This window comes from Euleptes europaea, chromosome 13 (genome assembly GCF_029931775.1).
Source record: "Euleptes europaea isolate rEulEur1 chromosome 13, rEulEur1.hap1, whole genome shotgun sequence".
Classification (NCBI taxonomy): Eukaryota; Metazoa; Chordata; class Lepidosauria; order Squamata; family Sphaerodactylidae; genus Euleptes; species Euleptes europaea.
In genome coordinates this window covers 49,134,870-49,160,599 of record NC_079324.1, presented here as the reverse complement: position 1 = coordinate 49,160,599, position 25,730 = coordinate 49,134,870, and the positions used below count along the sequence as shown (strand labels likewise).

The following is a 25,730-nucleotide window of genomic DNA, read 5'->3' as shown; positions in this document are numbered from 1 at the left end:
TGGCTGTGGCTCAGTGGTAGAGCCTCTGCTTGGCACGCAGAGGGTCCCAGCTTCAGCCCCTGGCCTCTCCAGTTAAAGGGACTAGGCAGGTAGGTGATGGGAAAGACCCCTGCCTGAGACCCTGGAGAGCCGCTGCCGGTCTGAGTAGACAAGACTGACTTTGATGGACCAGGGGTCTGGTTCAGTATCAGGCAGCTTCATGCGTTCATGTGTTTTTCTCACGGTTCACTCATTGAGGAGGGGCCGTGGCTCGTGCTAGAGCCTCTGCTTGGCACGCAGAAGGTCCCAGGTTCAATCCCCGGCACCTGCAGTTAAAGGGATCAGGCAAGTGGGTGATGGGAAAGACCCCTGCCTGAGACCCTGGAGAGCCGCTGCCGGCCTGAGTAGACCATACTGACTTGGCTGGACCAAGAGTCTGGTTCAGTAGAAGGCAGCTTCATGTGTTCATAATATGTGGAGGGGCCGTGGCTCAGTGGTAGAGCCTCTGCTTGGCATGCAGACGGTCCCAGGTTCAATCCCCGGCACCTGCAGTTCAAGGGACCAGGCAAGGTGGTGATGCGAAAGACCCCTGCCGGAGACCCTGGAGGGCCTGAGTAGACCATACTGACTTGGCTGGACCAAGAGTCTGGTTCAGTGTAAGGCAGCTTCATGTGTTCATAATATGTGGAGGGGCCGTGGCTCAGTGGTAGAGCCTCTGCTTGGCATGCAGACGGTCCCAAGTTCAATCCCCGGCACCTGCAGTTAAAGGGACCAGGCAAGTAGGTGATGCGAAAGACCCCTGCCGGAGACCCTGGAGAGCCTGAGTAGACCATACTGACTTGGCTGGACCAAGAGTCTGGTTCAGTGTAAGGCAGCTTCATGTGTTCATAATATGTGGAGGGGCCGTGGCTCAGTGGTAGAGCCTCTGCTTGGCATGCAGACGGTCCCAGGTTCAATCCCCGGCACCTGCAGTTAAAGGGACCAGGCAAGTAGGTGATGTGAAAGACCCCTGCCTGAGACCCTGGAGAGCCATGGAGAGTGGTAGAGCATCTGCTTGGTATGCCGAATGTCCCAGGTTCAATCCCCAGCACCTCCAGTTAAAAGGACCAGGCAAGGCGGTGATGTGAAAGACCCCTGCCTGAGACCCTGGAGAGCCATGGAGAGTGGTAGAGCATCTGCTTGGCATGCCGAATGTCCCAGGTTCAATCCCCAGCACCTCCAGTTAAAGGGACCAGGCAAGGCGGTGATGTGAAAGACCCCTGCCTGAGACCCTGGAGAGCCATGGAGAGTGGTAGAGCATCTGCTTGGCATGCTGAATGTCCCAGGTTCAATCCCCAGCACCTCCAGTTAAAGGGACCAGGCAAGGCGGTGATGTGAAAGACCCCTGCCTGAGACCCTGGACAGCCATGGAGAGTGGTAGAGCATCTGCTTGGCATGCCGAATGTCCCAGGTTCAATCCCCAGCACCTCCAGTTAAAGGGACCAGGCAAGGCGGTGATGTGAAAGACCCCTGCCTGAGACCCTGGAGAGCCATGGAGAGTGGTAGAGCATCTGCTTGGCATGCTGAATGTCCCAGGTTCAATCCCCAGCACCTCCAGTTAAAGGGACCCGGCAAGGCGGTGATGTGAAAGACCCCTGCCTGAGACCCTGGACAGCCATGGAGAGTGGTAGAGCATCTGCTTGGCATGCCGAATGTCCCAGGTTCAATCCCCAGCACCTGCAGTTAAAGGGACTGGGCAAGCAGGTGATGCGAAAGACCCCTGCCTGAGACCCTGGAGAGCCGCCTGAGTAGACCATACTGACTGGGGTGGACCAAGAGTCTGGTTCAGTAGAAGGCAGCTTCATGTGTCCGCGGGGGAGACGAGGGCCGGGGCGAAAGAGTTAAGCCCCCCCTTCCCCCTCTCTCCCCCTTCCCCCTCTCTCCCCCTTCCCCCTCTCTCCCCCTTCCCCTTCCCCCTCCCCTCTCTCCCTCCCTCCCTCGCCGCCGTCTTGCGGCCGCCCCGTCGGGGAGGATGATCTCAGCCAGCATGTGACGCCCGAGCGCGGCTCGCTCCGCGCCAGACGGACGGCGGCGGCTGGGCGAAGCGGCGTCGGCGTCGGCGGCGGGCTGGCGATCGGCGCTGGGCTGGCCGGAGGCGGCGGCGGCGGCGGCGTCGGCCCGGCGGGTGCGTCGGGGGTCCTGGCCATGTGCCCCTGCGCCCTGCCCGGCCGCCCCCCGGCCGCGTGCGTCTGCGCCACCGCTCTCCCCGGCGGCGACCCGGGCCGGGCGCGCGGCTCGGCGGCGCAGCGCACGGCGGCGCGCCTCAAGGCCATCGGCGATGAGCTGCACGCCCGGACGGCCGCCGGGGCCGCGCGCCCCCCGCGCCGCCGCCGGACCGCCGCCGGACCCGGCCTGGCCACCTCCCTGGCGCTGCTGGCCGCCCTGGCCTGGCTGAGCCGCCGGGGGCGCGCGTAGGGGCGGGCGGACGGAGCGGCGGCGCCTCGACGGGCGGCCCGGAGAGTCAGTGGCACCGGCGGCAGGTGAGAGGGGGGGGGGATCGAGGGGACCCCCCGGGAGATCGTCACACTGGGGAGCCGGGTCAGTCTGCCTGCAGTAGTAGAAAGGAGCAAGAGTCCAGGAGCACCTTCAAGACTAACGCGAATATTTTCTGGCAGGGTAGGAGCTTTCGTGAGCCAGCGGCTCACGAAAGCTCCTACCCTGCCAAAAAATATTCGCGTTAGTCTTGAAGGTGCTCCTGGACTCTTGCTCCTTTCTATCCCCATCATCATCTATCCATCATCTATCTATCCATCATCATCTATCCATCTATCATCATCTATCCATCATCTATCCATCATCATCTATCCCCATCATCATCATCATCCTTAGCCACCGTTGCGCCTGGCGCTGCGCAGAGCAGCAGCGGTCTCTGCCCCGAGGAGCAGAGGTGCTCCTGGACTCTTGCTCTTTTCTATCCCCATCATCATCTATCCATCATCATCTATCCCCATCATCATCATCATCCTTAGCCACCGTTGCGCCTGGCGCTGCGCAGAGCAGCAGCGGTCTCTGCCCCGAGGAGCAGAGGTGCTCCTGGACTCTTGCTCTTTTCTATCCCCATCATCATCTATCCATCATCATCTATCCCCATCATCATCATCATCCTTAGCCACCGTTGCGCCTGGCGCTGCGCAGAGCAGCAGCGGTCTCTGCCCCGAGGAGCAGAGGTGCTCCTGGACTCTTGCTCCTTTCTATCCCCATCATCATCTATCCATCATCATCTATCCCCATCATCATCATCATCCTTAGCCACCGTTGCGCCTGGCGCTGCGCAGAGCAGCAGCGGTCTCTGCCCCGAGGAGCAGAGGTGCTACTGGACTCTTGCTCCTTTCTATCCCCATCATCATCTATCCATCATCATCTATCCCCATCATCATCATCCTTAGCCACCGTTGCGCCTGGCGCTGCGCAGAGCAGCAGCGGTCTCTGCCCCGAGGAGCAGAGGTGCTCCTGGACTCTTGCTCCTTTCTATCCCCATCATCATCTATCCATCATCATCTATCCCCATCATCATCATCATCCTTAGCCACCGTTGCGCCTGGCGCTGCGCAGAGCAGCAGCGGTCTCTGCCCCGAGGAGCAGAGGTGCTCCTGGACTCTTGCTCCTTTCTATCCCCATCATCATCTATCCGTCATCATCTATCCCCATCATCATCATCATCCTTAGCCACCGTTGCGCCTGGCGCTGCGCAGAGCAGCAGCGGTCTCTGCCCGAGGAGCGGAGGTGCTCCTGGACTCTTGCTCTTTTCTACTACTGCAGACAGACTAACAAGGTGCTGCTGGACTCTTGCTCTTTTCTATCCCCGGCATCCTCGTTCTTAGCCGCCGTTGCGCCTGGCACTGCGCAGAGCAGCAGCGGTCTCTGCCCCGAGGACCGTGCAATCTCGAATTCACTTCGAAGGGAAGAGAGGAGGATGAAGGGAGGGGGGAGAATATTTACTCTACGGCTTTAGGCTTCGATCCAGCGATCCAGCGGGGGCATGAAGAGACTAAAGGGTTGCGGTTGACGGGCAAAGTGACTTCTGAAGACAGCGTGGCGTAGTGGTTAATAGCGGTGCTTCGGAGGATGGTGGTGATCTCCCCAGCTCGAGGGGACCCCCGGGAGATCATCACCATCATCACACTGGGGAGCCGTGTTAGTCTGTCTGCAGTAGTAGAAAAGGGCAAGAGTCCAGTAGCACCTTAAAGAAGAAGTGAGCTGTGGCTCACGAAAGCTCATACCCTGCCAGAAAATATTTGTGTTAGTCTTGAAGGTGCTCCTGGACTCTTGCTCCTTTCTATCCCCATCATCATCATCCTTAGCCACTGTTGCGCCTGGCGCTGCGCAGAGCAGCAGCAGTATCTGCCCCGAGGAGCGTGCAGTCTCGAATTCGCTTCGAAGTGAGCTGCGGTTCACGAAAGCTCACACCCTGCCAGAAGATATTTGAGCTAGTCTTGAAGGTGCTGCTGTGTTAGTCTTGAAGGTGCTACTGGGCTCTTGCTCTTTTCTACTACTGCAGACAGGCTGACAAGGTGCTGCTGGACTCTTGCTCTTTTCTATCCCCGGCATCCTCGTTCTTAGCCGCCTTTGCGCCTGGCGCTGCGCGGAGCGGCAGCGGTCTCTGCCCCGAGGAGCGTGCAATCTCGAATTCGCTTCGAAGGGAAGGGAGGAGGATGAAGGGGGGGGGGAGAATATTTACTCTACGGCTTTAGGCTTAGATCCAGCGGGGGCATGAAGAGACGAAGGGGTTGCGGTTGACGGGCAAAGTGACTTCTGAAGACAGCGTGGCGTAGTGGTTAAGAGCGGTGCTTCGGAGCGGTGGAGTCTATTCTGGAGAGCCGGGTTGGATTCCCCCCTCCTCTGCATGAGTGGCGGGCTCTAATCTGGTGAACAGGGTTGGTTTCCCCACTCCTCCGCACGACGCCAGCTGGGCGACTTTGAGCAAGTCACTCTCTCTCAGCCTCACCTACCTCACAGGGAGTCTGTTGTGGGGAAGGGAAGGGGATTGTAAGCCGGTTTGAGTCTCCCTTAAGTGGTAGAGAAAGTCGGCATTATAAAAACCAGCTCCTCCTCTTCTTGAAGGCATGAGGAGGGAGAGAAGGGAGTTCCAGAAGGCAGTTTCCAAGCGTTAGGGGCAGCCAGGGAGAAAGTGTGGGTCTGGGTACCCATGGAGGGGGCAGTTCCTGAGTTTCCGCCTGGAGCGCTGGGTAGATGGAGAGAGGCGATGGGGTGAAGTGCCCAAGTGATCTTCGGCACCTTTTTTGGCGTGCCTACAGAAGGGGTCTCTGGGGCCGCTTCACATCTTGTGAAATGCACGAGGGACAGTCCTTCCTTTCTCCCCTCCTTTCCCCCCCCCCCACACATTTGTTTTCAAGCTTGTGAATCACAGAGCAGGAGGGCGCAGGTTCTCTCAGGCAGCCGAGCCCATGGCAGCCAGTGCAAAACTTCAGTGGGGCACAGAGGAAGGGACCTGAGATACTCCATCCATGTGTAGGAGATGCTGAGAGAAAAACCCTTAGACCATCACAACCAGATAAAACTCTTTGTGATTTAGGCTTAGGGTTTTGCCCTAAGGTGGTGGTCTTCCAGCCAAGCGCATCACAGTAAGTTTAGGCAGCCCCATAATGTACATAGAATGTATGCAGGGCTCATGGGGCATCTTCAGTATATGTAATGTGCAGGCGTTTACTTGCTAACTTTGTCATGGGCGATGTAGCCATCAGAAGTTACATTTAGAGCCCTTGCCACCAAAGAGAAATGACTGAATCCCAAGCTGGGTATGGGGAGGGGCCGTGGCTCAGTGGTAGAGCCTCTGCTTGGCACTCAGAAGGCCCCAGGTTCAATCCCCGGCATCTCCAGTTAAAGGGACTAGGCAAGTAGGTGATGCAAAAGACCTGTGCCTGAGACCCTGGAGAGCCACTGCCAGTCTGAGTAGACAATACTGACTTCGATGGACCAAGGGTCTGATTCAGTATGAGGCAGCTTCATGTGTGAGCATCGGTGACATCTTTGTGTCCCAAAGATGGCACCTTCGAGGAGTTCCTTCTTGCCCCTGATTTTCTATCTTAAGAACACAGGAGGCACATTTGGGTTGGAAGGAACCAGTTGCAGCGAGGGGCCATCGTGGATGCCACTTTTGGAGGAGAGATGCAAGCGCTTGCCGTCAGTAGCTGGCATCGCTGGAAGCTTCCCGACCCAGAGCCAGGAGTGTGATCCAACCATTTTGGCTGCCCGCGGCTGCCCTTTTTAAAGTGCAAATTCCCAGTTGGCTCCGTTGGCAGAGGAGGCGGGAGGTAAATGTGGTACCCAAGCTCTCCCAGGCAGGTGTGTCCTCTGGCACCCAGCGCCATACTTTAATGTGGCACAGAGGAACAGAGCAGAGAGCTGTGCGTGCTCAGGAGACGGTAAGGCAGAAACCTTATTGACACCAGAAATTAGCCTTCTTGAATTCACCAGAGTTAGAATATTGCCTTGAAGCTACATTTCTCCAGCTTCTGACACCAGGCCTTTTCAAAACCAGTCTGGTAGAAAGCTGTTTGGCTTTCATCAAGAAATGTGCTGGAGTGAAGATCTCTGGCACTGCAAAACTAGAGTAAGATCTTTTCCCCTAACTTTGGGTTGTCTTCAAATAACAGTGTCCCCACATGGGCATCTTGCTTGTGTTGATCGGTGTTTTGAAACGATTCAGCTCAATGGTAGGCATGTGCATTGCGAGGAACAGGTCCTGCATTCAGTCCCTGCTGTCCCCTGTCATTTAGGAGGATTGTGGCCAGCCAGCGCTGGGGAAGACCCTTCTCTGCTTCAGAGCTGCTGTCAGTCAGAGCAGGCAATACTTAGCTAGACGGGACTAGCCATCTGACTTCTGATAAGGCAGGAAAAGGTTGTAAACAGCCATGATGCCCCCCCCCCAAAATCCAGAACAAGATACAAAATCCATGCCGTACCTTTTATTAGAGCCGACCAAAACAATAATACATGAACATACATGAAGCTGCCTTATACTGAATCAGACCCTTGGTCCATCAAAGTCAGTATTGTCTACTCAGACGGGCAGCGGCTCTCCAGGGTCTCAGGCAGAGGTCTTTCACATCACCTACTTGCCTGGTCCTTTTAACTGGAGATGCCAGGGATTGAACCTGGGACCTTCTGCATGCCAAGCAGATGCTCTACCACTGAGCCACGGCCCCTCCCCAATAACAAAACATTGTACTAGCTTGCACTTGTTGTGCCTTGCCCTCGTCAGTGCGACTAAAAGGTATAACATAGATTTTGTGTCTTGTACTAAGGCAGCCTCTGACATCCCCGTCACTGGACGTTAAGCCCATGGCTCAGCAGCAGAGCACATGTTTTGTATGCATAAGGTCCTGGGTTCAATCCCTGGCACCTCCAGTTCAAAAGAACTCAGGTAACAGGTGTTGGGAAAGGCCAGTCTATGCCTGCTGCCCAGAGAGCCAGTGCCAGTCAGTGCTGACAGTTACTGGGCTCCATGAATCACTGATCTGACCCAGCATAAAGCAGCTTTGTGTGTTCATATAATTCTTGGGCTAATCCACTGAAAGGCAAAGCCTGCGGAAGGTTGCTGCTCCTGTTGGTATCGGTGCAAACCAGGCGTGAGATTCCTTTTTGCATTGCTTTCCCCAGAACGGCTCGCTTTGGGGACGCTTCGGAAAGTTCCCCAGCTCTTAGGGCGATTCTCGGCTGTCTTGATCCAGGTAGCAGCTTCCCTCTCTCCTGAGTGTGTGTGTGTGTGTATGAATTGGCGCATGAAAAGTGTCCTGGGAAAAGGCAGATCGCTTCCCCCCACAGAGTTCTCGTGCGCTCTGTGTGGGAAGGCAGCTGTGTAGACCAGCGAGGGATAAGTTGCTTCTGTTGCCTACGAAACCTCATGCTTCAATAAATCTGTTTGTCTTGAAGGTGCCAGAAGACCATGCTTATTTTTGCAAGGCAGGTGTAGGCTGAAGCACTGTGTGTGTCTGAACAGCAGGGATCGAGAGTCCTAAAAAGCAGTATCTCAGTTTGAAGTCTTTTGGGCTTGCCCTTTGTGGGATTTATTATTGTTATTATTACTATTATTATTATTTATACGTGATGCATTTAAGATGCACAAATAGTGAGAATGTTGTGAAGGTAGAACAGAAACAACAAAAGAGTCTTCGTGGCAGCTGAAAACTCACAGAATGGTTGCGGTGAAAGCTTTTATGGAGTAGAGCCCGCTGCATTGGATTTATTTGTTTGTTTGTTTGCTTATTTCCCACCTTTCTGTTTCGAAAGAGCACACGGGTGTAAAACACCCAAATATGATACGAACATCAGATAACAAACAATTAATTACCGTAACAAAACATAAAGATGCATAACATGTTATTTTCCCGTTCATATACATTCAGAAACTGGGGACGGGAACCATTTTCCAGGCTGCTTTGCAGCTGACTTAGAAGTCACCGGTATTCTACACGCCAATTCAAGGAAGAGTTTGGCATGAAATTGCTGAACTGGAATATGTCAGGAAGTTAGTTTCTGTTTGCTGTGGACTTAGTCAGGACCATTTAGGGGCGGGGGTTCCTCTCTACATGTATTAAATAAGCATAGCACAGATGTAAGGGTGATTATGGACATTTATGCAGGGCTGTTAACCCGCGGCCACCCCCGCTGACTGCTTCGGGGCTTCCTTTTGATTAAGCATGCAATTCCCAATGGTCAGAGGTCGCCTCTCCCTGCTCATTTTTGCCTGTGTTTTGTTGATGCTGTTTTAGCCAGAATCAGGAATACATGGGCAAAATGAACATAAATGTGCAGGCAGTGCGAGGTGACCTCTGATGGTTGGGAAAGGCATGCATAATCAACAGGAAGCCCTGAAGCATTCGGTGGGGGTGACTGCGGGGAAACAGCCCTGCATAAATGGCCTTTGTTAGCGCCAATTACTGCTGTTGCAAATGGTTCCAATGCTTATCCTGCGTCCATTTGAGCTGTGTATAGAAATGTCACAGAATATACCTCTCGCATTTCGTCATCTTTTGGTTCTACTGTTTACAGTTCTTTCTATACTGGCGTGTGTAATATATACGAGTATGTGTCAGGAACTTTAAAAACCACCTGCTAAGCAAAATACGACATGCATCTGACAGAGTTGGGCTCTAGTTCATGTTGCTTTATGCCGCAATGAATTTCTTGGGTCTTTAAGGACTCTTTGTTGCTGCCACGGCTGTTCCCTTTAGAAGGTAGATAGTGAAAGGGAGACTTCTAGACAAATCAAAAGTGCGTTCTAGTCAGCTGTTAGGGCTTAGAGCAGGTGTTTTGGGGCTTGGTGTTTCCCTGCTCACCTGGAGTGTAGATGGATGTAGTAGGTTTGGAAGAGGGCGGAGTTCCACGGTGAGGAAAGGATCATACAGGCCATTTATGCTTGGTAATTAGCAGCACGTTCCAGGCTGAATTGCCCTGCATATATTTTTTTTGAGTTTTTCTCACTGAACCATCATTCAGGAAGTGACTGCAAAGCCGACACATACCTGCTTCACATTTCTTAAGAGCCCCTTTAACGCGACCTTTTGTGTTTGCTCCGCCCCTGCCTCGAAGAATCCCCTCAAGGAAGCATGCAGAATCATAGCCGCGCGTTAGCTATGCAAACGGAGGTTGCTAGTGGAAGGAACAAAGGAGCAAGCAAGTGGGGTGGTGGAATTTCTCCTTTTGCGTCATGACCGTGCATAGGCATTTTAAAGGTCGCATTTAAAAAAAGAGTTTTGAGCAAGCATCAAAATTGACCCTGCGTAAATGGCCATAGACTCCGTTGCTCATTTCAGCATTCCAACTTCATTAGCGCTGCGGTGCTGGGGCTAACTTCACCACAGAGTGGCAAAAGCCCCTTTTCTCTCATGGCCACCCCCAGGAGTGCCACACCACAGCCTTTAATGCCCTTCCCAGCATCTGACTCTGCCCCGCGGGCCTTGTTCCTGAGTTTCCCTGGACCCACTCCGGTCCTCTCATCCCCACTTAGAGCAGCTGAGGTCAGCGACCTACAGAGTGCATGTTGAGATGGGTTTTCTCCAGGCTGAACCTAATTGTATTTAAGAATGGACTCGGAGAAACCCTGAAGTTTAGGGATACAGCTTTAATAAAAGAAACAATGCATATTCAGAAAAAGACATCACAGTTAAACATACAAAGACAAACAAGTACATCTGCAGATGGGAGAGAGATGGTAACAGTCTAAAACAGGTCTCTCTCTCAATATGATGATAAGCTACTGGGTATTTATACTATTCGGTAAACAACATTCCATGTCAGGCCAGATGTGCCCAACCAGGACATCCCTCCCTGTTAGCCCTTGACAGGATCCCTCGCTTCTTGTCTATCTGGCCGACCCGGCCAATGCCCCGGTAGTCCCTGCTCCATTTGGGCCTGTGTAGTCTGTCACAGCCCACCGACACTTCTCCTGGTGCCCCCCAAATACGTTTAGAAAGTGGGCCAGGGAAATGCAAACAGTACTTTTACCACACTTACGAGAAACGAACCTCTGCATGCCAATGCCGCTGGAACTTTTTAAGCAGTTGCGATGGATGGTGTGCAGAATGCTGATGGAGGCTCAAGTGGTGCGGCGCGAACCAGCAATAAATTTTTACTGCCAGGGACTTGTTAGGATTATAGGAATGAGCTCCTGTCTGTTCCATCCATCCAGCACACTTTTCTTGTTAAATAAATTTAATGACTCGGACCATTGATCCACAGTAGTTAGACGTAATAGTGGCTTGTCAGGGTCTCAGACAGAAAAGGGCTTTCCCATTTCCTGATACCTGAGATTGAACCTTGAACCTTCTGTATGCAAACTGACTGCTCAGTCGCTGACCTACAGCTCCTTTCAATTGCAAGTATGTTGATGTTACGGTTTCAGCTGTGTAAATGACCACTTGCATGGTCACCTATAGTGAGTCAGAATTGCCCCCAAGTGACCAGACATAGTCTCAGAAGGGAGTTAATTATTTTTCTTTTTCTTATTGTTGGCACACCGTCAATGAGGACAACAGGTGTAGGGTCATGTGGGTTGGTACAGCATGTTGTAGGCTAATACTTTTTGTGAACTGTTTTAGAGAAAGTGAATAGAGAGATCCCCCCCTTTCTCTCACAATACTACAATTTAGGGTCATCCCATGAAACTGACTGGTGTAGATTCTTGATAGACTAAAGAAAATGCATCATGCACTTATAATTGTGCACAGTTATACATAATTAGCAAATGGAACTCACTGCTACAATATGTGGTTGAAATGTCTTTCAAAACAGATTAGCTTTCGTTCCCTGCTTTTTGGGTTCCCAGAAAAATCTAGGTAGCCACTATTGGAAACTGGATACTGGAGTAAAGGGGACCTTTCATTCGACCCAGGCTGCAACCCTACAAGCTCTTTCCTGGGAGTCAGCCCCACTGAATAAAATGGGGCTCATTTCCATGTAGAACATTTTAGGATTGCTCTGCGAGTTCCTTGTTTTCTGTTGCAAGACTGTGCTGTTATATAATCACATTCTGGTCATGGGAGATTCTCGTGTGCAAACATAGTAGTTATAACTACTAGGAACAACTACTTTGGGGTTTGTGTTAATAATCCCTCCTTGCAAGACTTAAGGTAGAGGGCCATCAGTCCAGTCATTATAATGCACTATAGGTTATAATACATTATAAAGCCCGTGAGACTTGCAGGGGGGATTCCATCCCCCCATCTCTAACCCTGGTGTGACTCGAGGCTCCACCACCCACATTTGAGCTCAGCCGCAGTGGTGGTGGTGTCTGGGAGCCGCTCCGAGCCTGGAGTGGCTCTGGCATCTGCTGCCGCTGCAGCCAAACCTAGAACAACTCCTGGCGTCTACAGCGGCCAGGTCCGGAGCAGTTCCCGGCTTCACCCGTTGCTGCAGCCGGGCCCAGATTGGCTCCAAGAGTCTGCCATTTCCAGCTCTTTAGAATCAAAATAGATGTCTGCATGCACAGATGATGCTTCTTTATTTGGGAGGAATTTAAACTCCAAAGGTTTTTTTTTTTTTTTTAAAGATTTCAGATATTTTATGTAAACCGGGGGGCGGGGAGTGAGTTTGTAGGAAGATCTGTTTAGTGTCCTTGTGGCCCTGATATGCGGCACATCCGCGTCTGTGGATCTGATATCCACAGATGGAAGCCACACGTCGCTATTAGATATATAGATTAATATGAGCAAAGCCCAGTCTTCACTAATCCTCAGTTGAACGTTTGGAGAAGAAGATGGAGTTGGTTTTTATACCGACTTTCTCTACCACTTAAGGAAGAATCAAACCGGCTTACAGTCCCCTTCCCCTCCCCACAACAGACACCCCGTGAGGTAGGTGGGGCTGAGAGAGCTCTCAGAGCTGTGACTAGCCCAAGGTCACCCAGCTGCCTTTATGTGAAGGGCTGGGAAACTAACCTGGTTCACCAGATTAGCCTCCGCCGCTCATGTGGAGGAGTGGGGAATCAAACTCGGTTCTCCAGATCAGAGTCTACCACTCCAAACCACCGCTCTTAACCACTACACCACGCTGGCTGATGGGGATATTAGTACTATATAAGAGTAGGGTTTTTTTTTGGGGGGGGAGTCCCAATTCATGATTCACCTCCGTTTCAAGCAACTCAGTTAGCAGGAAAGACCTTTCTCTGTCCATGGCCTGCCTCATGTTGTCCAGTGCCATCCTAAGGAGCGATACACCCTTCTAAATCCATTGACACCAGTGGGTTTAGAAGGGTGTCATTCTGCTACGTCCGGGATGGGCATGAGTTGGGACTGGGAGGCTGTTTTCAATGAAATCCACTAGCAATGTTTGCTTTGGCCTAGGCCCAGTGGGGGCTTCTGTTTCCTCCGCAACTGACACCGTTCACACACTCATGAGCAATGGTGTTTTTTTTTGTTTTTTTTAATCAAACCCCAGCAGTGAAAAGCAGTGAAATGAACCCACCGAGAGAAATATAAGCAGAAATGAAATAGGGACCATTCGCCTAGCTTTACCATGGTGGTTGACTTGCCTCCAGCCAAAAAGGGGAGGGCCCAACTGTGAACACATGAAGCTGCCTTATACTGAATCAGACCCTTGGTCCACCCAAGCCAGTACTGTCTACTCAGACTGGCAGCGGCTCTCCAGGGTCTCGGGTAGAGGTCCTTCACATCACCTAGTCCCTTTAACTGGAGATGCTGGGGATTGAACCTGGGACCTTCTGTATGCACCTGTATGCCAAGCAGGTGCTCTACCACTCAGTGGTGCTCTACCACTGAGCCACCCCTTGTGGAAGGGGCCAATACGGGATGAGGAATTTGGTACCCTGAGAAACTCTGTTTATTTTCTTTCCAGCTCTGGTGATGCCAAGCACAGAGTTGGTGTTTGCAATATATTGGCTGTATTTGCTGAAGACGCAGAAACCCAGCGAAGATCTGCGCAGAGTTTCCCCGCCGCGCTGGCATGTTATTAGCCACCTTCCCACTGCCTCTGTTGTTTTCTCTCCCGCTGCTTCCCAAGTTATTTTTCTTCGTTCTTACTATGTCTGTCCTTTCCTCCTTGCCTTCTCTGGCCCCATGACTGACTAAAAAAGAAAAACTCACTGGCTCCTCTGGAAACAGAACACATAATACAAATTGGGTATTTTATTCTGAAAAGGGGCGTTTGGGAGCTCACCCACCCTGGAGAGAACTTCTCAGGTTTCTTGACGGTTTGACTGTTGCTTCATAATAAAAAGAGAGCAGTGGGGAGTTGTTAGGCTGACTTGATTGATAAATGCCAGATGTCCATTTCTAGTTTGAGTCTGGAGTAAATGAGGATTTAGTCTGGATTACATCGGCCATGTAAACAAGGCCGTGGGTGGATAAGTGGATCCGCACACACAGTTACATACAGAAAAGTATGCCTCACAGTGCAATCCTAAGCAGAATTATGCCCTTTTAAGTCCATTGAAGTCACACAAGACATGAAATTAAACTGAGCCGTTTGAAAACCGTCCATTATAAAGATACCCTGGTAATCAGTAAAAACCATCCATTACAAAGATACCCTGGTAATCTGTAAAAACAAGTCATGGTTAAGTACACTTAACTATGTGAAAACTGTCCTTTATAAAGATACCCTGGTAATCTGTAAAAACAATAAGTCATGGTTAAGAACACTTAACTATGGTGAGGCATGATGTCTGAATTGACATATCATGGTTTGCAATCAGCCAGCAAACTAGACGCTTAAGCCCTGGTTTGAAGTGGGTTTGCAAGCCATAGCTTTGTGCTAATTATGGTTTGGCAGGATGTCTGAGTTGGACGGGGAAAACTGTCTCTAGAGGCTGCTGTAACATGGAATTTACTAATTGATCTAACCGCGATTGGGGTTCTAACCATGGTTTGATGTGATGTCTGAATTATGCCTTGTGACACTTTAAAGATTAAGAACCTCCTGGAGTTTTTTTTTTTAAGTAGGCAAAAGCCTACTTTACCAGATACAGAAGTGGACAGTAAAGGTTATACGGATCCCGTTCTGGGGGGATTGTTTTTCAAGGGGAGATGCAAAAATAAATGTGCACGTACGGAAAGCAGGGAGTTGATAGAGCGAAGCAGTCACAAGGGGTCGAGAGGCCTTAGGTATAGACTCATCCAGGAACACCTCCACACTGTGGAGTAGGCAAGAGCCTACTTCACCAGATACAGAAGTGGACAGTAAAGATTATACAGATCCCGTTGTGGGGGGATTGTTTTTCAAGGGGAGATGCAAAAATAAATGGGCACGTACAGAAAGCAGGGAGTTGATGGAGTGAAGCAGTCAAGGGGTCGAGAGGCCTTAGGTATAGACCCATCCAGGAACACCTCCACACTGTGAAGTTAATGCTCTGTCGGCACAGAAAAAGACATATACAGTTTGTAACGATTGGACAAATTAGTTCAAGCTACAAGAGAATGGATCTGATCAGTCAACGCTTTCCAGTTTGGCAGTATCAAGAGCTATTTGTCCCTTCAGCAAGACGTTTTTGCTTGTGTGAAGTGACTTTGTGGTCAGAAATACAATATCCTGAGGGACTGAAAAAATCTGGTTTCTTTGGGTTGCCATTTCTAACGCCTAAGTACTTAGACTTTAATGGGCTTGGCACACTGTTCAGTGGACCATCAGATATCGTGAAATGTTCTGTTACGTCAAGATTGTCACTATAGAGATATAGAGATAAGAACATAAGAAAAGCCATGCTGGATCAGACCAAGGCCCATCAAGTCCAGCAGTCTGTTCACACAGCGGCCAACCAGGTGCCTCTAGGAAGCCCACAAACAAGATGAGTGCAGCAGCACCATCCTGCCTGTGTTCCACAGCACCTAATATAATAGGCATGCTTCTCTGATCCTGGAGAGAATAGGTAGGCATCATGACTAGTATCCATTTTTACTAGTAGCCATGAATAGCTCTCTCTCCTCCATGAACATGTCCACTCCCCTCTTCAAGCCTTCCAAGTTGGCAGCCATCACCACATCCTGGGGCAGGGAGTTCCACAGTTTCACTCTGCGTTGTGTGAAGAAATACTTCCTTTTATCTGTTTTGAATCTCTCACCCTCCAGCTTCAGCAGATGACCCCGCATTCTAGTATTATGATAGAGGGGAAAAAGCTTCTCCCTGTCCACTCTCTCCAAACCATGCATAATTTTATAGGCCTCTATCATGTCTCCCCTTAACTGCCTTCTTTCCAAGCTAAACAGCCCTAAGCGTTTTTAACCGCTCCTCATAGGGCAGTTGCTGTAGCCCCCTGATCATTTTGGTTGCTCTTTCCTGCACCTTCTCAAGCTCTGCAATATCCTTTTTTAGGTGTGGTGACCGGATACCATAGAGGTATAGAGATTCTTGTAAGTGTTAATGGTGGCGTCATTTCGGTAGTAAGGGCAGAGGGGAGGGCTACTTGCTGCCTAGCCCTGCAGCAAACATGTAAGCCTAGAAAAGTCTCTCCTATTGGCCACTTAGCAGTATTGTGGAGTGGTTAGAGCATTGGAGAAGGTATGGGAGATTTGAATGCAATTCCCCACTTCGTCATGGAGGCTTGCTGTGTGGCTCTCAGTCTGAGCTACCTCAAGGGGCTACCTCAAAGGGTTGTTGTGAGAATAAAACAGAAGAGTGATGTTTTAAGCTACTTTGGGTCCCCGTTGGGGAGAAAAGAGATATGTAAATATCTGAACAAATAAATCAGTATAAATAATTACAGGGATCTACAAGCAGGAAGAATGGCTGCAGCTGAGCTTTTGAAATGGTTGGCTGTTATTTTGTTTTGTATCCGTTTTCATTTCATTTTAAAAAAATGTTTTGTAACTGTAGGCTGACCTTGATTTTCCAAGATGAAAGCCAACAAAAGGAACTGGTCAGTGAAAATACCTAAACATTATTACAGTTCATTACATTTTATTTAAAGTGAATTTCATAGCTGCTCAGTGACTCATTTGTTTTTGAAATTAGCATAAGGGTTGAACTTGTTAACGATAAAATTACTTTTTGTTATTTAATAAAGTTAATGCTTTGACGAGATTGAACCAGTCCAGTGGACGTATGATCAACCCTGGGCTTCATTACCTTAGGCGCAGAACAAATAGTATTCTGTTGGTACGTTCACAAAATTTGGCTTCTTCTTGCTAAAGGTATTTATCCATTCCACAGTTTAGAGCTATGGTTTTATGACATCTAGTTGACTCCATCTTAGTATCCCTCTCCAAAACCTGCGTCCAATTTTTGTTTCCACATCCTCATCATATACAATTGACAGCTCCCTCAAACAGCTCTCGATAGGTAGTATGTACATTTTCAAAAGAAAGAAGGCACGTTAATAGGCCCAAGCACGTTGTGCTTTTCCTGGCCATCATCGCTTTGAGGGCCAGAGTGCACACGATGCTCGAGTTCCATGATTTGAACTCAAGATGTATAATTTGGCCCTTAAACAGCAAGCACAGGTGGAGGATATGTCTAGATGTCCAGCGTGGTGTAGTGGATAAAAGCGGTGGAGTCTGATCTGGAGAACCGGGTTTGATTCCCCACTCCTCCACATGAGCGGCGGAGGCTAATCTGGTGAACTGGATTTGTTTCCCCGCTCCTACACACGAAGCCAGCTGGGTGACCTTGGGCAAGTCACAGCTCTCTTAGAGCTCTCTCAGCCCTACCTACCTCACAAGGTGTCTGTTGTAGGGAGGGGAAGGAAAGGTGATTGTAAGCTGATTTGATTCTCCCTTAAGTGGTAGAGAAAGTCGGCATATAAAAACCAGCTCTCCTTCTTCTAGATTGGGGACACAGCACTGGGGAATAGGGAGAAAAAAAAGTCTCAAGTGCGCATTTTCTTCCACCAGTGCTTAAACTGGCCAAGGCAGACATGACAGTTTTCAGTCCAAGAAATGGGGAAGGGGGATAACTCCAGATAACTCTGTACCAATAGAATAAAAGTGGCACCTTATAGACTAAAATTTTTTATTCCAGTATAAACTTTCATTAGTCACTTCACGCGCACCTGATGCATGCTTATGTTGGAATAAAGGCTTGGATCCAGCCAGCTTTTTCAATCTCCATCCCACATGGCTTTTGCTCCCAAAGTTCCCATGATCCCCAGCATAGCCTTTTTTGCTGCTCAGAGGGGACCCCTCCGCCAACAGAAAAACTGGTTGGGTCCAATGCAAATTTAATTAGTCTGTAAAGTGTCCTTGGATTATTCCAGTGTGTGTGTGTGTGTGTGTGTGTGTGTGTGAGTTTCTATTGTCTTTCGGTACTGATTTTTGCCTCGGGGCCTGTTGAAGGTTCATGCTGGTTGTGGGCTGTCTTGAGCCTGCTTGTATGGAAGGAACAGTGGGAGGTCAATACGTTAACCAATGAACACACACACCAGTCTCCTGTCCCTCCTCCTCTTTGCGTCTCCTTTTTGCATACCTAAAATTTCAATCAAGGTCATGTGGAATCTGGCCCCACTAAGGTCACCCCCTCCCCTGTTACCCGCATCCCCTCCTTGCCATAGAGGGAGATGGAATCATAGAGCTGGAAGGGGCCATACAGGCCGTCTAGTCCAACCCCCTGCTCAATGCAGGATCAGCCTAGAGCATCCCTGACAAGTGCTCGTCCAGTCTTCTTAAAGACCCCCAGCGAAGGGGCGCTCACCACCTCCCTAGGTAGCCGATTCCACTGCCGAACAACTCTTACTGTAAAAAATGTTTTCCTAATATCCAGCCGGTACCTTTCCACCCGCAATTTAAACCCATTGTTGCCCGTCCTATCCTCTGCTGCCAACAGGAACAGCTCCCTGCCCTCCTCTATATGACAGCCCTTCAAATACTTAAAGAGAGCAATCATGTCTCCCCCCCCACCCCAACCTCCTCTTCTCCAGACGAGACATTCCCAACTCCCTCGGCCGTTCCTCATAGGGCTTGGTCTCCAGGCCCCTGATCATCCTCTTCAGTCTACTCTGCACCCGTTCGATTCTGTCCACATCCTAACAGAACACGACGTGTGGCTTTTCATTGACCCTAATTTCTGGGTCCCTTAGGCAAGTTTCCGTATGCGTTGAAACAACTTGGAGAGGTGTTGAAGGTGCTCAGATAGGATGCTTCGCCAGGCGCAATCAGAGTCTTGGCTGCTGCGCGCTGAGAGAATGAAGCCATCCAACTCTTCTGGTGAATTTCCAAGTCTGGGATGCAGATGAAAATGAAAACGGCACACTAGGATAATTAACTAGACAAGGCCCACGCAGCCCGGCTCCCACCCCTCCCTCACCATCTGTGACAATCTCTGCCGTTCCTTCCATCTCTGCCTTATCGCATCCCCGCCATCCATCTCTTTCTCGCTTCGTTTGGGTTGATGAACGATGCGCGGTCGCTCCGCGTTGTAGGTCAGTTCTAAAACTGTGTGTCACGTAACCATATGCATGTTGGCGTGACGATTCCGTTCCTGGGGAAATGCTCAGAGATTAGATCATGTGCCAAAACTGGATATGATGCTTTGTGCAGCTTGATCAAAGGAAGAAAAAGATGCAGTAGAAGGATTGTTTGAGGATTTATCTTGGAAAGGCTAGAATGTGGCCCAGAATGGATCCACCTGCACAAGTTGTCAGAAAGGAGGAGGGAAGTGGCCATAAGATCAGTAGTACAGTATGAATTTTGCACATGATGGTCTCAGGTTCAACTGGGGGGATGTCCAATCCTTTCCTAGATTCTGTAAGCTTCCCTGGCTGGTCACCTGTTGATGATTTTTGCTTGCTGTATATTAACAGACAAAGTAGTATTTGCAGGCCTAAAGCCTGGCAGATTCACCTTTTCATAACCAGATTTAGTACTTCATCATGCCCTAACCCAGTGGTTCCCAAAGTGGGCAGTACCACCCCCTGGGTGGCGGTGGGATTATCTAGGGGGGCACTAAGAGGCATGAGGGCAGCAGGGGGGCACTAGAGGTTTTTCACTAATTTACAGTAGTTCAAGCTGTGGCACCATGCTGGCAAATTTGATGGAAACTATCAGAATTTTTTTCCAGGCTTTGAAGAGCCGGCTCCTCTAGATCAAGTTCATCAATTTTGTTGAATCAATTTCAACTAAAAAGTTTAAATAGATGTGCAATTAATGGTTACTGCTTTGACGTTTTGTTGTTATTTTATTGTTCTTATTAATAACAACAATTCTATTGTTATTATCCTCTTTAGTGAGTCATGCAAACCCTTATTTTGAATACTGCTTTTCATAGGGTAGGGGGCGCTGGGGTTGAGCTTGAGGAACCAAAGGGGGCGGTGGCCCGAAAAGCTTGGGAACCACTGCCCTAACCCAATAGTGTCCATAACTGAGAATAATGGGGAACTTATAAATGTAAGCAAATTTGAGTGAGGATAGTAAGATTCCCCCCCAACCCAATCTACGTTCATTTAAACTTTAGCCCCAACTCCAGAGCCATCCATTCTGCCTTTCAAAGCAGGTCCCTCTGGGAAGGGAAAACAATCGCTAGAATTCTTTGCAGCAATTTAATTTGACTGAACAGCAAGCACACTGGAAAAGCACAAGGTCATTTTCTAAAGTGATCCTTTTGAGGCTTTTTGTGTGTGTGCATCGAACAGTAGGGTTTCGGAGAGTCAAGCTGTACCGAACGCCGAGATCTGTGACTTGGATCTTCCTGGTGTTTTCAAAAAGAAACCTGATTCAGATTGGGCCAACGGACCCACAGGTGAGAGGACATTTAGTCGTTCCGTCGAAACCCACCCACCCTTCTGCACTGCTACTAGTCTTGGAAGGGGAAAAAAGGATGTGTAAAAGGTGGGTGCCTGCTTTTTCACTGATCTCCTCGGGGTCAATAATATCAGGTGGTGGGGCAGAGATCAGTTGTAATCGCCCAAACAATGTAGGGGGTGGAAGGACAAATGCTTCTTTCTTCTTTTTCCATACCTGCAAGGTACTTTTTGAAAATGTTGGAAAGATCCAGCCAGGTTTTTCTGAGCTTCTCATCTAGTTTGCTCTTGAAAATATGTTGCTGGGAGGGGGCAAACCAGGGGAGGGCAGTTGCCTTCCTATCTCATTTGTGGGCTTCCTGGAAGCATTTTGCTGTCCACTGTTGGAAGCAGGATGTTAGTCTAGATCAGTGGTTCCCAAAGTGGGCAGTCCCATCCCCTGGAAGGGGTGGTGGGTTTACCTAGGGGGGCACTATGAGGCAAGGGGGCAGAAAGGGGGCGTTAGAAGTGGGCCCCTTCAACTGTGTTATTCACTGAGTTACAATAGATCAAGCTATGGCACCATGTTGGCAAATTTGGTGGATACTCTCAGAATCTTTGAAGAGCTGGTTCCACTGGATCAAGTCCATCAGTTTTGTTGAATACATTTCAACTAAAAAGTTTTTATTTTATTTTGAATAGATGTGCAATTAATTGTTACTGTTTTTAAATTTTATTGCTATGATCTTCTTTAGTGAGTCATGCAAACCCCTATTTTGAATAATGCTTTTTATAGGATAGGGTAGGGGGTGCTGGGGTTGAGTTTGTGGAGCCAAGGGGGCGGTGGCCCAAAAGGTTTGGGAACCACTGGTCTTGATGTATCTTTGGTTTGATGCAGATGAACTTTTTGTACATTGTTCCCCCCCCCTCCAATGCTGTACCTGAAGTGGCTCGAATGTATGATCCGCTTAAAATTGTCCTCTTTTGCTTTCTGCTTTGCCCCAACAACAGTCATGCATGCATTCAGACAACAAAGGAGAGCCGGAGAGCCGCTGTGAGGTTGCCTATTATGTGGGAAATCGCCCCGCAGCGTCCTAGCTCAGAGATTAAAAGTGCCGTTTTGCAAACACACAGCCTTGCACTCTTTCATTCTGTTTTTTTCCTTGCGCTTTCTCATTAGCAGAGCCTTTCAATATCTGGGAGCTCACCCGCCTTTGCAGGAGCTCAGGGACTTGACTCCCGGGCTTGTCATGTCTCTGGTTTGCAAACTCGGTGTATGCGGGGAGGGGGGGGCGCACTCCGCGGTTTGCAGCTGTTAAGTATGCAATCTGACATCACCTTGAAACGCCCAGCCAGGCTCGTTCTGTGCCAGCCTGGCATGGGAGCGCGGGTTGTATTTTGCTCCATCAGCCTAGATGTGGCACAGCGTGTTAAATTAAAACCCTGCATTTCCCTGCCAGCCTCACCACCAGCCTGGTCCCATGCCAACGACGCTGCCAGTCACTTCCCACGCCATCAGCTTCCCCGGCCGTACGCTGAGATGCTCCGTCAAAATTTTCGGCGGAGTTAATTATCTGCATTCAAATTGGACTGATAAGATTTCCGGAGGCATCTCCCACTGAGCTGTGCAGAAGTCCAAAAAAACAAGCTAAGGGCTCGGAGGCAATGCCCCAGCTATGGGACCAGGCCAGCTGACTCAGCAGTGGGCAATGTTTTTACACGACAGACAGCAGAGCACGCTTTAAGAAAGAAAGAAAAAAGCCCCGAATCTCACATCTGCTACATTTGATTCAGTTGTTGCCACCGAGAACAAAGTTTTGTTGTGTCTCCCTGGTGGGGCTGAGCAGAAGAAAACTTTCTCATTGCCCAAGATTCATGCTGCCCTGTGGCAGCCCTCTTGAGCGGAAATGTGGACTCACTGAAATCATTGTGAGCATCAAAAGGGGAGGGGCCGTGGCTCAGTGGCAGAGCCTCTGCTTGGCATGCAGAAGGTCCCAGGTTCAATCCCCGGCATCTCCAGGGAAAGGGACTAGGCAAGAAGGCGATGTGAAAGACCCCTGCCTGAGACCCTGGAGAGCAGCTGCCGGTTAGAATAGACCATACTGACTTTGATGGACCAAGGGTCTGATTCAGTATAAGGCAGCTTCATATGTTCACATGAAACTGTATCTAAGGCCGTTTTGCTCTGCCAAGCCCTCACAGCTGGAGCGGTGTTTTTCAGAGCATCCACACGACACTGTCCTCCTATTGTCCGCTTTGCAGGGTTTCTTCCACACACACCGCTGGAGTGAACACATGAACACATGAAGCTGCCTTCTACTGAATCAGACCCTTGGTCCATCAGAGTCAGTAATGTCTACTCAGACGAGCAGCGGCTCTCCAGAGCACCTGCTTGGCATGCAGAAGGTCCCAGGTTCAATCCCCGGCATCTCCTGTAAAAGGGACTAGGCAAGTAGGTGATATGAAAGACCTCTGCCTGAGACCCCGGAGAGCTGCTGGTGGTCTGAGTAGACAACACTGACTTTGATGGACCAAGGGTCTCATTCAGTAGAAATCAGCTTCATGAGATATGGATTGGGCCGTGGTGCTAAGGCCCAATATCAGGTCGTACTGAGCTGCTTGCCTGCCTGTTGATGCCATTAAATGAATTAAAAAGTTTTTTTTTTTATTCCCTTGTTAAAGGTCCTCCCAGGTAAGCAGAGATACTGCTTTGAAGGAAGCTTCAGACTGCACGATGCTCCTTTCGTTAGATAGCTGTGGTCGTCTGGTGCCTTCTCCACACATAGGCCCCAGCTCTCTACTCAAAGAGTAGGCTTGGCTGTGGGTTTCTTGCCGTGGATCCGGAGTGGGATGTTGGGAGATGCTGCAGCTTCTGGCTCCATTCGGAGAGCTGCAAATGAGATCAGAGTTTGGCTGCCAGCGTGTTCCATTAGTGAGTCAAATACTGGCAACGCGCACTCTGGTAATGGCGCTGCACAGCCCAAGATGGCCAAATTAATTTATTGGCAGAGAGGTTTCAAGGGGGTCATGTTGACTCAGAGCCTCAGATTAAGCCCTTGTGGGGAGAGGTCCCTGCTTGTTCTTGCCCCGCGGAAAGGCTCAGACTCAACCCCAAGCCTACTTTTAGAGCTACTCTAGCTTCTAGTTTTCCCCATACCCTGGCAGATGTCCTGGGAAGTCATTGTTCATCTAGTTAATTTCTGCTGGTTGGGTCAGTGTAATGCAATCTCATCCCCCCACCCCCCAAGAAGAAGAAGAGTTGGTTTTTGTATGTCGACTTACTCTACCATTTAAGGAAGAATCAAACCGGCCTACAATCACCTTCCCTTCCCCTCCCCTGATCTCTATCAGCTGGAGACCAGTTGTCATAGCACGACCTCTCCAGCTAGTACCTGGAGGTTGGCAACCCTACCCTGAACTTAGGGGAAGTGTTTTTGAAATGTTCCATTTGATAAATAAATCTAAAACCACAATTTCCAACTGTTTCTTCTTTACACCATACCGAAATAATATTTAAGGATCCAGGGAGTGATTGGTACTTGGTAGCATACTGAACGAGCCAAACAGTTGCTTTCCAGTGCATTTGGTGCTTAGGGCATTACCATCACGGAATTGGAATTCTTCTTGCCCTGCATGCAGGGACAGTGCTACCATTAAGGCGAACTCGGCGGTCGCCTAGGGCGCAGACCTCAGAGGGGCGCAGAACTGGCCTGAGGGGCACAGTTTTAAACAGATTCGTTTCTTGGGAAAAAATGCAACTGACAATTTATATTTTTAACTTTAAGATAAGTACCACAACAGCGCTATTGATAGGATTGCCAGGTCCGCCATCGGTGGGAGGTTTTGGGGGCAGAACCTGAGGAGGGAGGGGTTTGGGAAGGGGAGAGTCTTCAATGTCATAGAGTCCAATGGCCAGGGCGGCCATTTTCTCCAGGGGAACTGAGCTCTATCGGCTGGAGATCAGTTGTAATAGCAGGAGATCTTCTGCTATTACCTGGAGGTTGGCAACCCTAGCTATGGAATATAATTAATTATAACATCTTATAAAAAGGTTTGTGCTTTTATGTTTTCTACAAGACATCTGTTTTTGAAAATTGGTTAGCAATGGGGGTGGGGGGCACAAATAGTTAGCCTTGCCTCTGTGTGTGTAAAGTGCTGTCAAGTCGCAGCCGACTTATGGCGACCCCGTAGGGTTGGCTAGGGTACAAAAATGACTGGCATCGGCCCTGCATGCATGTAATTTTAAACAAGACTTTCCCCATCTTCTTCTTTCGTAGGCTGAAGGAAGATCTAGGTACTTGGGAAGTTCCCCCTGTTCCTGCAGGATTACCGCGCCTGAACAGCAGATGTGAAGAGTGGGGTAGAGGAGGCAGAAGGATGCTGGAAGAAACCCCTGTGTAACACGGATGGAAGGAGCTGCAGTACGGTCCAGAAGCGGAAAGGAGACCGGCGTCCAAACGTGCTTTTGTACAGAAGAAGAATGTAAACCCTCCCGTGGTCAAACGTCCATCCATGCATGCCTTGTACAGCAGAGGTCTGAGTGGCGTGAGTCGCTGGGTTAGTGGTCCCCTCCCGCACAGCTCCCCTTAGACTGTGGGGTGTTGCTTCCCCTTTCCCCATAGCAGAGGGGCATTGCACTGAGTTTGGCATGACTGGGAGCTCCTTTGAGCTGCTACGGGCATCAGCTGGTCATGGGGTGGGGTTTGCTCAGCCCTGGGGAGAAGCAGTCTGTGTATGTGCGTGTGTATATATATATATATTATATATATAGAGAGGTGGCGTGTACATATCTCAGTCTAAAGGTGCAGGGAGGGCAAAATAAGAGTTATCTAGACTTTTTGTTTTCTGGTGCTACAAACAAGATTTGCCTGGAGCTAAAGAGTCTCCTTGGTGCTATTTTGTTTTGGTTTTTTAAAAATGATCGTTGTCTAAAATGTGGAACTGGAAGATGCGTATTTTGATAATTTATATTTATAGGTAAGGGAAGGCTGCTTTTTGTCATTACTCCCATCCTTTTCTGACCGTTCAATAGCTTTATTTTAGCTTAGCCCCTAAGCTGTATGAAGTGCAATTTGAGGGTGCTTGTTGAAGGATCACTTACTAGTTATTCCGTAACATCTCTTCAACTCCTAGGTTGTACTTCCAGTGGGCAGTGAAATAAGGGCAGGGATTCTTTCCCACCCCGTCAGGTGAGCCCACGTATTGGCTCAAGGGCAATTCCAATCCATTTTTTTTCGATTGTATCTGGAGATGGGAATCCTTTCTGGATGAAGACAAGAGTTATGAGGGTTGGTTTCATGTATGGCGAGGAAGGTCTTCTTCGCCAAAAACTATGAAAACAGAGGTTTCCTTTGCCTGAGCTCTTCTTTTAGCATGGGAGTGACCAGTGCGGTCCATGCGAAGGCTGACGGAAGCCACAATGTCACCATTTCAAGTGTACAAAATCCACAGTGTGCTCAGCTGATACTTTACCGTATGAGCACATGAAAAGATGCAGTGTAAACCATAGGAACAGCCATTCCAGAAAGACAGATTTTATTATTCGGTGTCAACAGAGGCTGGCTGACTTTTAATTTCTGTGCACCACGGG

The 25,730-nt window shown here is 49.5% G+C and overlaps 1 protein-coding gene across 1 annotated transcript; it reads left to right on the top strand.

The window, feature by feature from the left end:
* Positions 1–2,163: 2,163 nt before the first annotated feature.
* Positions 2,164–24,523, top strand: HRK (harakiri, BCL2 interacting protein). The gene is made up of 2 exons (XM_056859845.1): positions 2,164–2,498; positions 24,418–24,523. Exon 1 carries the CDS (start codon positions 2,164–2,166, stop codon positions 2,431–2,433), a length of 270 nt encoding a protein of 89 aa, XP_056715823.1. The 3' UTR covers positions 2,434–2,498; positions 24,418–24,523.
* The last annotated feature ends 1,207 nt before the right edge of the window (positions 24,524–25,730 follow it).

Excerpts from the sequence above, each read along its gene's own strand:
- HRK (XM_056859845.1), top strand. The coding sequence starts at position 2,164 with ATGTGCCCCTGCGCCCTGCCCGGCCGCCCCCCGGCCGCGTGCGTCTGC.